A 12,398-nucleotide genomic window follows, 5' to 3' on the forward strand; every position below is an offset into this window, starting at 1 on the left:
ATCGTCTGGAGCCGATGGGGTTGACGCTCACCCGAGCCAGGGGTTTTTTCGATTATCCTATGGCGAGTCAACGATCTCACCACGCGGGAGGATATTGAAAACAACTGTAGAGAAAAACAGTTTGCTTGCGTCGAAAAAATGTAGGAGGAGTGCTACTTTGGAACAAGAATAACTTGAGCGTGCATGGTCCTGGCTAACCATTTTCATTTTCATTGTCTTGTAATTTGTAAATTATTTTAAAAATGTTATCATCGATGCGTTTTACAGATTAAAAATATTATTTGTAATCTGGTGCGCCTGAGCTCAATCGTCATCTATGAACACAAGAGTTTCCCAGCACGAAGAGAGAAGTACTACCAACAATTTCCCCGAATAGGAAGTTGTAAATATCGATTGTGGAAAATCTGGTGCCTAATGGTCAATTGTAGCTAAATGGTGCTTTCTACATTTTTTTTTAGACGCTCAAACACACATGGTACTGCCAAATAAGACAATTAGTCGTTGTTATCATAATAGTCTATGTCCCCTCTTTGTTTGTTTTTCCCCCTCTAGCCATATCTTGAAAAATAGTTTAATCCCCTGAACCACGGGCCCGATGATTAAAGATTAGGGATGATTAAAGATTAGGGAAGCCAATCTGATCTGTTCGTTGGCATGTTTGGACCTTTTGCACACCCATCGTTTTCAATCCCCAGTTTCGCGCACATCTTGTGACACCAAATTGCCATTTCTACCAACACTGCTTCTACCCTATCAAATCCTATTGTTTGTTTGCATACTTAAGTGCTTGGTGACCTTGACCGCACGAATCTGCAATCCTTCACTATTTATTACAACCAATTCCAGTATGAAAAAAGAGAGGTTCCATACCGGTAAAATGTTGAATCGGTCCTCCCAAGAAGTTATCATGTTTTGTACCATAGAAACATAGTATCATTTAACCACATACTCCGCTGATGTAGAATATTTATTGTATTTGAGCTCACACTACATCTTCTATATTTTTTTTAGACCTGAGCAAAATCATTTTTTGCAGAAATTCACTAAACCAGGCCGGCATGTGTTGGTCCAAATCGTGCCAAATCTGCTAGTTATAAAACTGCTTGACTTAGTAATTTGCTTATATACTCACTCCGTCACAAATTACTATTCATTTTTACTTTTGTAGATACATAACTTTTGCTACGTATCTAGGTGCATAGTAAAAGTTATGAATCTATAAAAGCTAAAATGAATAGTAATTTGGGATGAAAAGAGTATGTTTTAAAGAAAGTTAATGAGATAAAATCTGTCTACCATGTATCACTCACTCTAACAAATTCAAGGCATGTTTGGTGAGATAAAATCTGTTTACTAGCTATCACTCACACTCTATAGCTAGCTACTCCCTCCGTCCTAAGTTACTATTTATTTTAACTTTTTTAAGATGCATCACTTACTTTTACTACGTATTAACAAATAATAATTTGGGGGCGGGGGGAGCATTGGCTACTGTGGTTACTGTTGGAGACGCCTAACAAATCTGCGGGAGGAAAAATGGGAAATCGGAGTACGGGGAAGAAGAGTCGCGGCAAGTCAAATGCACTTCTTCCTTCAGTGTACGCTCCCTTCTCCCGTTTACCTCTCCCCCACTCTCTCGTGGCCGTGTTTCCTGGCGGCGACGGCTGGGCGAGACGCGCCGCCCAAGTCTTCGTCGGTCCCGTTGCCGGCGACGAGCACCCACCAGGTACGCCCTTCCTTTCCCTTCCCTTCTCTTCCCTTCTCGCTGTGCGAAACCGAGCTCCCCAAACCCTATTGTAAGCTATTTGTACTCGGATCTCCTCTCCAGGCCTTCCCCATCCCTTCCTCCCTCGCTCTCCCTCAGCCTTCCTTTCCTAGCGGCGACGACCCCGTGGCCAGTTCTTCGCCGGGCGCTTCGCCGCCGCCGAGCATCCGACAGGTATGCCCGCCCATTCACTTCCCTTCCTGCTGTGCGAAATCGAACCCCCAAAGCCTAAGGTGTACTAATTCTCTTCGGATCTGACCATGTATTTTACCTGGTAACTTCGATATTTTTGCAAAAGTATCCGGCGTACATGTGTACACCCATGTCCTATACGGCTATGCTGGGTCCGCCCTGCTTGTGATGCAATGCCACGGGCAATTCCTTTTCTAATATAGATGGTAGAAATGAGGGGAAAAAACAGTGGCTTGGTTTTAAATTGCCGTAGTTTTGCGCCGGACTTGCATTCAAACAGCTCGCTGGTTCAGTATGGGTGGCCCTGCATTGTCACTGTTTATGGAATTTTATTAGGTTTCTAGTAGTTCGTTCTTTTAACTTCTCTTGCTGTGGTCAAGGTCCTAGCTGGTTCTTTTTCACTAGGAGCTCAGGGGAAACTATTGTGGCGTGTGAGCATGTTGTGGAATTTAGTTGGATACGCGCGATCATTCGATTGCATCCATTTACGATGACGTGTTCTATTTTTGTACCTTTTCTACCAAACTTGTGAATGATTTGAAAGTAGATTTTGTCGATAGTGCACAGCCATTTCCAGTGAGGTGTTCTTAACGTGTACCGAGCTGTTGTCTATTCATCAAATTCTGCTTTTGGAAGGTACTGGATTGTCGGTATAAATTTATACCCAGTTGTCATGTACACACTGTCACTTGAACATAGGTTATAAGGCACAACTTAGAAGAAGACCCATATATTTGATGAATTCTACCTTCTTCTAGTATCCAAATGTACTGATGTATTATGAACAACCCTGATAGCTTCTATTGGTACAGGTGTAAACTATCCTGTGTATTCGACAAATTCTACCTTTTGAATTTATTGAAAACGAAATATATATACCTAATGAGGTATTCCACCATCTGTTCCCACTATTTACTTCTACCGTCTTCCATTTCTTTTCTTGGAATGTCACAATTTGTAGAATGCACGTGACCCTACCCATTTCCTGTAAGGTGCTCTACTCGTGAGCTATCCAACGTTGGAATACTTTCTGAAAGTAAATTTGTCGAATTCGCAAAGTCTCAGCCTTTTTACCTATATGTTCCGTGAGGTTTTCTATCTGTGCTTATACCTTTCTAACAAACCTCGAGTACTTTCTAAAAGTTGGTCTTTTCTTTAAGTTTGCAGTGGGGTCGTGTGACCCCACAGGACCCAGATCAGATAATTGCCATCAAGGATGGAATCTGGGAGTTCGTTCTACGCTGGTGAAGGTCTCTCCATCGATCCTAAGTGGCTTATTGACCCAAAGCTTCTCTTTGTTGGGCCGCGCATCGGTGAGGGTGCACACGCAAAGGTCTATGAGGGGAAGTAAGGCTCATCTTTTTGAACTACCATCTGCAATTTTCTGATCTTTGATCGATTTTCTTCTAGTTGAGCATTTATTTGATGCTGGGATTGGCAGGTACAAGAACCAAAATGTTGCCATCAAGGTTGTGCACAAAGGGGACACCCCTGAGGAGATGACCAAGAGGGAGGGGAGGTTCTTGAGAGAGGTGACCATGCTGTCAAGGGTGCAGCACAAGAATCTCGTCAAGGTCTACTTTTGCAGCGTCATGTCTATTCTTTCCTCATCAAGGAGATGACCAAGAGAGAGGAGGTTTTTAATGCATTTGTGTACTGAAAACAATGTCTGCTTGTTTAACAGTTTATCGGAGCCTGCCTAGAACCTGTCATGGTGGTGGTGACAGAGCTTCTAGTTGGTGGCTCATTGCGGAAGTACTTGGTCAGTCTCAGGCCTAGGAGCCTTGAGCCCCGTGTAGCAGTGGGCTTTGCGTTGGACATTGCCAGAGCTATGGAATGCTTGCATGCACATGGGATCATTCATCGTGATCTTAAGCCTGGTAAGACTTGTTTTTTTTTCGCGATCTGATCATCTTGTGCTCTCTATTATTCACTGCTTATTTGGTGAATTTCTGCAAACTATGGATAATACCGTTTTCTTTTCTCCATGTTTACTGTGCATGTGTCATTAATTCCTCTGGAAAAATTATTGACTACTTCTTGTTTCTAACAGTTGATTAGTTAATTTTATAGTCTAATATTAATCTTTAAATGGCATTTGCGTGGGTCTAGCTCAGGATGGAAATGTGCCATATAGTAACTTGCGGGATGAGAAGCTTCTTCTCCTTGCACTATCACATGCTATATCTGACAATATTTGGCTTTGCTTACATGTAAAGAATCTATAATTTCGTGCTGGTGCTGAGTAAGTGATGCGTAGTTTCCTTGGCATGGTCGTATAGGTTGCATTGCTAATTTTATATCTAGCACATTCTTTGAATAATTTAATATGTTTTGTTTAATTTTTATGGTAAATTCTTGCCATTGCATGTTATTGAGATTGCAGAAAGTGCCACATAATTCTTCTTTTAAAAAAGCTGTCTTTTTCAGTTTTGGTGACTATAAAAACAGTGCCTCCTTTAGTTCTGTTGTATATTCTGATATGTTGATTATCAAGTTTTTTTCCCATTATGTACACCATCTTATTTTATAAGTTGTGATACGATGCATTTTTATTTCTGCTACCACTATTCCCTTCTAAGATGAAGTCCAGATGGTAAGTACCGTCAGCATTGTATACTCACTTTACCATGGTTATCCAAGGACCTTTTGTCCTGTGCTTGTTATCATTTTATTGTAGTGTGATATAGGTTCTATGGTGGATCTTAATAATTCATAAGATTATTATGATGCTGATATCAGGAAGCTTACTAAGTACCCAAAATAATGTTTTAACAAAACAAAATGATATCTTCATAGCAGTTCAAGGGTTTTCTTGGTGAGCCTCTGTTGCAGACACCTGTTTGAAGCTGTTGACTTTGATGTGTTTGGATGAATTCATATGTGGATGTACTCAAGTTTGAGTTTGTAATGATTCCTTATAGAGAAGTTTAGTCATCTTCAGTTATGATAGTCATGCTTCAAGTGTGGATTATTTTGTATGGGGATTCCGACAGGCTAACAGCACATGATCGTGCTCAGTTCAGTACTTTGATGTATAATGAAGCACTATGCTGGCCACAAATATAGATAATGCTTGTATATCCAACTAGATAGTTGATGACTGGTCATGGATATAGTTCTATAGGTAGCCTCTACTGCATAGTTAGTACTCCCTCCGTTGTTAAGTATATGGTGTTTAGGACAAGCTAATTAGCTTGTCCTAAATGTCATATTTAAAAACGGAGGGAGTATTAATAAATTTTAGTTTTGGATTTAGTTGGTATAGTATGCAACAACTTAAAGCTGCAATTTGTGTTGTGATTCTACTGTATAATTTATCGACAAAACATTTAGAAAATTACTTGTGTCTGTATCTCAGATCAGATATGTTCGATCCAACAATGCATATTTTTAATTATTTGAATTATTGAAGCATCAGTAGCATATTGTGGGAAACAGTTAGTTTTTAAGGACTTTTCTGTCTGTACATTCATCTTTTGGAGCTAATCTTTTCTCTCAAGTCATTCCTTAATGATCTGCCTGACACGTGTTTATTCAGACAAAGTTGATCTTGTGTCCATTGTTTTCCCCCTTCCCTTTTTGCAGAAAATTTGTTGCTGACTGCAGACCAGAGAACAGTTAAACTTGTCGATCTTGGTTTGGCTAGAGAAGAGACATTAACAGAGATGATGACTGCTGAGACAGGAACATACCGTTGGATGGCCCCTGAGGTTTCTATTATTCATTCATATCTGTCAAATTCGGGATCCTTTGTTTTCTGTATTATTTTTGTTAATGTATCCTGGAATGTCTCAACAGCTGTACAGCACAGTTACGTTGAGGCATGGAGAAAAGAAGCATTACAACCACAAAGTGGATGTTTACAGCTTTGCAATTGTGTTGTGGGAACTCCTACACAATAGACTGCCCTTTGAGGGAATGTCTAATCTGCAAGCTGCATACGCTGCTGCTTTCAAGGTAACATCTGATACTTTAATCATTAGCCATTATCTAAAATAATTGTTGGAGGGCGTCCCTGGATTGTGTTTGCTTGTGTATGTTTATATAGGCATATATCTCACATGGTGTTTCCAGTATGTTTTATCACATGAATTTCTTTTGTATTTGACCAGATGAAAGCCTTATTTTCTGCAGAACATCAGACCAAGTGCAGATAACTTGCCTCAGGAGTTGTCAGAAATACTAACATCCTGCTGGAAGGAAGACCCAAACGACAGACCAAACTTTACCCAGATAGTGCAAATGCTCCTACATTACCTATCCACCCTCTCGCCACAAGAAACCTTGGCCCCTCGCCGCACATTCAGTTCAGAGAACGCAATCCTGCCTCCAGAATCTCCCGGGACAAGCTCGCTAATGCATTCTCGGGGTGATGACACACCAAAGGGCAAGAAGGAAGACAAGCCAAGGGGCTTATTTTTCTGCTTCAGCGAGTGCTATTAGAACAACCCCAACACTACTCAAGAAGCTGCAAATACTGAAAGAAAACATCACCCCCAGATGCGCTGTGACAACCGATCGATCGAGTCTCAGCACAACCATAGTCCATACCCCCGAAGAATGGCGGAAGTTGTAGTCGAACTGTTGTTTCTGCTAATCAGGTCTCCCGCATCGCTGACATGTTGACATATCAGCAGGGTAAATCGAGTAACCTTTTGACTCCAGAATAGTAACGGTGGAAATAGCTTATCCCCCCTGTATTTTCGGTGAACCATGGTATCATGGAGTTACTGCTGCGCGCTTAGATTGCCCGTCTCGCGCGCCAATCGTATAGAAATAAACCAATAATTCGCATTTTCATCAGTCTCTCTGGTGCAAAGCCTGCAAAGGATACTGGGAGCTGTCTGTTCTGTGTAGCACTTTGGTGTTCTTGCCCTGTCAGTGCTGTTATGTTGGGAGTTCGATCCCAGATTCCCAGTAGAACTTATGGTCCGGTCCTATTCAGTGCCTTCTATTTGGCATGGTCGGACTTTAGGATCCTTTTGTTTACGACGTCATCAGTGTTCTTCTCAATATAACAGGGCAGGTCTGTCAGTGGTTTCTTTTTTTTCCTTCCCTTTTTTACTGCAGGACCGACCGGACTCTAGCTAGGATCTGTGGACATAACTGCAGTTTTATGTGCAAGTCTGCAATGTAGATTACGAGGTGTGTACTTGAATGAAATCTGCAAGTTGTTTTGGGAGCCCATTCCGTCCACGTCCGGCGAGGCGAGGGGCCGCCGGGCCCGGGGAGAAACAGCGGCGGACACGGACGTGAAGGGGGTCACGTCTGTCTGCCTGTGCCTGTGCGTCGCGGCCGTCGACGAAGAATCTGCGGCCAGGCCACCCGGATCATGCGCCGCGGGCATCGGAGATTGACTAGGAAGGCTCTCCACCTCCTGCCCTGAAAGGCTGAAACACAGAACCAGTCAACCAGTGCGCCTAGGAGCAATCTGCCAATCTATTTGTAGTCGATACAACACAATTCATTATCAATCTCTGAATATCAAATGACATAAAAAATCCTACTGCCCATGTATACAACTTCGGCTTGCGCGCGTGTACTTTCGGTAGTGTGTGACCATGCCATGCGCCAAAAGGGCTTAGCTAAAATACTACGTTGCCGGTACTCCGTAGGAGAACACTGGTTTACTTATATTATAGAATATGATTCTGGGAGACATTTTTAGCCTCTGGAGACTCGAGCGGTGTGACAACATCGGGCGAGGCTTCACAGCACCGCATGTCAGCAAGTGCTTCCTTCGTGTCCCGTGGAGCGCAGGAGGAAACGGAGCGGGGATCTCAGCAGGTCTGTGCGTGTTCGTGGGATCCGCACGGGCGGCAGCATATCCAACCAAACGGCTGCTCTCTCTTCGTGCGGGGCCTGGCCGCCTGGGCCAACCGGGTGCATCTTGCCGAGCCTGCTGCGCGCGCGGGCTGGCTGGGTCCCTTTCCCCTTCCGGTTCCTTCCTCGCGGCTCAACTCGCGCGAGAGCGTGTTCGTGCACGAAGCACGGGAGGGCAGGCCGCAGGCGCGCAGGGCGAGTCTAGTTATGGGCGAACAGCGCGGCCAGCTTTTTCTGCTGACGTTGTTCCCGGGCTTTGGACAGAGGTGGATTGGAAGGAAGGAGATTAGGTTTAAAATGAACTAACTTCTTCCTCAGTACCTCCCATTGCACCTCAATCCACTTCCAAACAAGCCAGCAATCCCTCTCTTTGTTAGGTAAGAGCTAGGGTAGCACAATAGACCTGATCATTTGAATCAGGTTGCGATCGATTTGCGTCGTGATTGATCTGTTTCCAATTTTCACATCAATCTGTGCAGCTTGAACAACTGCTCGAAGAAAATACGAAGAAATGAGAGAAATGAAGGGCGCACTGAAGAACATGCATGTGTTCTAACCCTGGCTGGTCTAGATGGAGAAGCGAGGGCACTCACAACCCTCACAACCCTCCTACTAGGATAGTTTTCATAATATTAACGGAGTGTCATGTTAGCAATTTGATGATATGGCAGTATGGCAGTGTAGTTATTGAGGAAAGAGGAGGACTCGGTTTCTCACGTGGGAAACGAACTATACTCGCGCCCCAAAGCTCGTAGAAACCACCAAAATCACGTTGGGCGATTCTTCTCGTTTCCTTCCTCGTTTTGCCCCCCTCCTCCAGATCTGCTGCGCGCGCCCCTCCTCCCCGCTCCGCCGCCGCGACCCACCCCCGCGCGCATTGCCCCCTCTGCGACGGCGCGACCCACCCCCGCGCGTGCATCGCCCGTCCCCAAGCCTTCAATCAACCAGTGAGAACACACATGACATGTAACGTACTCCCTCTGTCCAGAAAAAAATATAGTGTTCTAGCATTCTTCACACAAACCAATAAATAGATAAAATCACATATGCACTCCTACTTCAAATAATATATCATCATATATAAAACTCCTACTTCAAATAATATATCATCGTATATAAAACTCCTACTTCAAATAATATATCATCATATATATAAAACAATATTTTAAATAGAAGACAAGATCAAGCATCCTTGCACTTAGCACTCACAACTTAAATTGCTATGTGCACGCACGCAACTAAGTGCATGCTTAGAGTTGCAATTTTTATTTTACAAATTTTGAATCTTAACAAGTAGGACAACAAGATACGTCCAAAAACTCATCTCCACGAACGAGGATGCATGTACTGATCGGGATCGACGGTCGTATCATTGATTTGCGCGCTCACCGAACGTACAGTTCGTTCTTCATTGCGGCTAGCTGCACGTCTAGCTAGATGCTCGATCGGCTCCGATCCGTCGGCCGGGTCAACCCTAGCAAGCAGACATGCATGGCTGTTGCGCACCAGCTGCTAGCCTGCTAGCTGCTTGCGGCGCGCGCATGCACGACACTACGACAGGGCAGCACGCGATGCAGTACGCGTGTACACCCAGTCGCCTAGAAACAACAGAACAGAACCCCGTAGACGCTGCTAGCGTGCAGCAAAGCTACGCGGTTGCAGCGCGCATGCATGGATGTGGCTGTGGCTCCGATCAACTCTAGCTGACCAGTATGGCCAGCTTCCAGCTACTAGCACTCCTCTCTCCTCGATCAGGTTCCTGTGCCTGCGTGTGTGAGAGCTTTTGTCTCTGGCTCCCTGCTCATAAATGGGGGCTCTCTGCTTGGCGCCTTCCCCTTGTTGTTATCACATGCCTGCAGGCATGCTCCGTGCAGCCGTGCAGGTGCAGCGATATGCTGCTTGCTGCCGCAGCGCGGCACCGGGCATTCCCGCCCACTGCAGACTGGCCGGTCACCTTCTTCTCCGATCCCCGCTCTTCCTCTCCCTGCGTTGCCGCGCGCCGTGTGCACCGGGAACCGAGACGGGGGGACAAGGAGATCAAGGCTCTGTCCCCGCATGCACGATCCAAAGGCTGCAAGGTGGAAGCCGGAAGCTCTGCATGGTCGTCTCTGCCATGCAAAAGGCTCTCTCTAGCTTTTTGTTTCTGCCCAGGCCCAGCCAGCTATCGCCTATAGTACCCCGAAAGCCTTTTCCATACTCCTGTGTACTCCGGTTAAAATCTTGTACAGTTGTACAGCTATGGAGACACAAGTGACCGAAGGACAAGGAGACAAGGAGTACGTAAAACAAGCCAAAATTTTCAGAAACGAACAGTGTCAGGACTCGGGACCTTCCATGTACTGCCTTCTACTCTATGCGTAGGAACAGTGTCGTCCTCCGGTGTCCGGTACTCCGGTCCTCCTCCCGTTTCTTGAAGAGAAACTCACACGGGAAAGGTATATACATGTGACCCTATTTCTCAGAAAACAAAATAAAAAGAGAAAAGTTCTCCTACATTCGCATAACGCCACGAATTCCCGTTACACCCCCCCCCCCCATAAATCCTACGGGAACGGTGTACGCGCGCGCGATTCGTACGTGTGGCCGGCGGCGGCTACATGCTACTCCGATCGATCCTACTGGCGCTGGTTTGGAATGTGGTGGGGGATCGGTGGGGGAAGTAAATGTGGGGTAGTGGGAGCGAGGGCCTGCTAATGATGAGGCGATTAATTCCATAAACAGCCTGCCGCGCGCGCATTGGCCTCCCAGCAGCGGCTGGCCGGCTACCACTGCAGCTCCGACTCCGATCCATGGCGCGCGCTAGCTGCGTCCATTCCATAGCCGGATAGCCCCGTCGGACGAATTATTACAGTAACAGAAGCACCTTCCTTCCACTAACCACCCGCACTTTAATTGCGGGGTCGAGGCTGGCAGGGGCTTGCATGCCTCGTTTCTGCAAAGATGATCGGGCATGTTCATGTCGCGCTTCGATTCGTATGCTTCGAGTTGGACTATGCGTCCCTACGTGCATTGATCTCCGTGACTGCACGACCTTTTGCGTTGCGGATTGAATATTAAAATTGTACTTTGCCAAACAAAAGGTCAAACTTCAGCGGTAGTCCAATTGGCCAATTTGCTGTTTTGCAAACGGATTCTTTTCTCAATATAGTACTTCACAGAATCATTTCGAAAGTCCTACAAACCTACTACTTTCAGACATGAAAATTGCGACAAATATGCCTGGAATTTAAGACATGAAACTACTACTTGCAAACTACTTCCAGTGAAACCTACTGTTTTTAGTGATGGAGCACACTCACTTTGGTTTGAGTGTCTAGTACTTGCATTCTCAAATTATTCTTTCAATGGTAGTTAGGTACCTCTCAAATAACTGTATTATGTTTAAAAATGACTTTCTTGTATCCCATTTGCAAAGTATAATACATTGTACTTATGATCCTCACTTTGATTCCCGTCAAAAAGCCTTCTTTCAGCATACATGCTGTTGAAAAAAAGTTGACGGCGGCCTCGATCTGAACCTTCATCGCTTCATCGCTGACGGCAAATCCACATCTTCACCGCTGACAATGGCCTCAGCCCTAGATCCGCGGGGCCAGCTTCGTTCGCGGCTTCTACCTGCACGCCTTCAGATCTGTCAGCAGAAGTTGATTTCTGGTAATGCCATTCTCCGTATGAAATTTCATATTTATATTTCCAAAAATGACACATAAGCAACAATGTACCCCTAGAGCGTGCACCCTCCGCCTCGGTTGCCTCGTCGGCGGCCGCGCTCCTCGACACCGGTGAGAAAGGGACATCCTGAGTGGCTCGATTGAGAGCTCTGCCTCCACCGTGCAGCTCAAAATTGATGGTGCGATCTAACTTGGCCGAGCACTAGTTCGAGCAAATTTTCAGCAGTTTTGTGCTCCAATTTCATGCTTGGATCGAAAACATGATCGGGATGGTTGTACCCGAACAGCATTTTACAGGTGCAAAAGAAAAATCGATAGTATTCTTGTGCACAAGATATTACTAGGGGAAATGTTTTACAGGTAAAAAAGAATGCGATATTGCCAAACAGGGCCTTGGGCTGGTATCGCCTTGCTCTAAAAATGTTCAGCTAGGGGCATCCACAACGGGTCGTTAAGGTGTGTCAATAGCAGTCCATGTCGGAGAGAGGAGAGGAGAGAGAGAAAACGTCGCTAGACGTAGCGACTCTCGCTAGCACGCAAATCCACGCCGCGGGTCCCACGAACGCAGATTCCACCCGTGCCGAGCGGGAGGGAGGCGGAGCCCGGCCTCGCATGATCCGATGCAGGCTGCCTCCGGCGATGGCGGGTGGAGCACGGCCGCAGCGGTGCCGCCACGGGCTGGGGGGACGGAGCTTGGCCGCCGCCGCCGAGCAGCCGGGTGGAGACGAGCTGCGCCGGTCGCCGTCTTTTTAGCACTGGCCCGACCGGTGCCGAGACCACCACGACGGTGGAGGTCGGCTGGGTGACGACGATGGGGAGGGGAAGCCAGCGCATGGATGGCGAGGAGGTGGAGACGGCAACGGCGGATGCGGCCAAGGTAGAGCGGGCATGGCCGTCGGTCATGCGCGGAGACGAGCATGGCCGCCGGTGCGGGCGGGGGAGGA

General features: G+C 46.1%; 1 protein-coding gene across 3 annotated transcripts; it reads left to right on the plus strand.

The window, feature by feature from the left end:
* Nucleotides 1–1,565: 1,565 nt before the first annotated feature.
* LOC101768303 (serine/threonine-protein kinase HT1) lies at nucleotides 1,566–6,763 on the plus strand. 3 transcript variants are annotated; one of them, XM_004952908.2, is made up of 8 exons: nucleotides 1,566–1,726; nucleotides 1,829–1,939; nucleotides 3,118–3,304; nucleotides 3,399–3,531; nucleotides 3,642–3,837; nucleotides 5,546–5,670; nucleotides 5,759–5,917; nucleotides 6,095–6,763. In XM_004952908.2, the coding sequence occupies exons 3-8, from the start codon at nucleotides 3,174–3,176 to the stop codon at nucleotides 6,401–6,403; spliced, it is 1,053 nt and encodes a 350-aa protein (XP_004952965.1). In that variant the 5' UTR covers nucleotides 1,566–1,726; nucleotides 1,829–1,939; nucleotides 3,118–3,173; the 3' UTR covers nucleotides 6,404–6,763. The 3 variants fall into 3 exon arrangements, with proteins under 3 accessions (XP_004952965.1, XP_004952964.1, XP_004952966.1); XM_004952907.2 differs by having other exon boundaries at nucleotides 3,125–3,304; XM_004952909.2 differs by lacking the exon at nucleotides 1,829–1,939 and having other exon boundaries at nucleotides 1,567–1,726; nucleotides 3,125–3,304.
* The last annotated feature ends 5,635 nt before the right edge of the window (nucleotides 6,764–12,398 follow it).

The sequence above is a fragment of the Setaria italica genome, chromosome I (genome assembly GCF_000263155.2).
Source record: "Setaria italica strain Yugu1 chromosome I, Setaria_italica_v2.0, whole genome shotgun sequence".
Taxonomy (NCBI): Eukaryota; Viridiplantae; Streptophyta; class Magnoliopsida; order Poales; family Poaceae; genus Setaria; species Setaria italica.

Excerpts from the sequence above, each read along its gene's own strand:
- LOC101768303 (XM_004952908.2), top strand. The coding sequence starts at position 3,174 with ATGGAATCTGGGAGTTCGTTCTACGCTGGTGAAGGTCTCTCCATCGAT. Across the intron at positions 3,305-3,398 it reads GCAAAGGTCTATGAGGGGAA|GTACAAGAACCAAAATGTTG; the intron begins GTAAGGCTCATC and ends TGGGATTGGCAG. Across the intron at positions 5,918-6,094 it reads CATACGCTGCTGCTTTCAAG|AACATCAGACCAAGTGCAGA; the intron begins GTAACATCTGAT and ends TATTTTCTGCAG.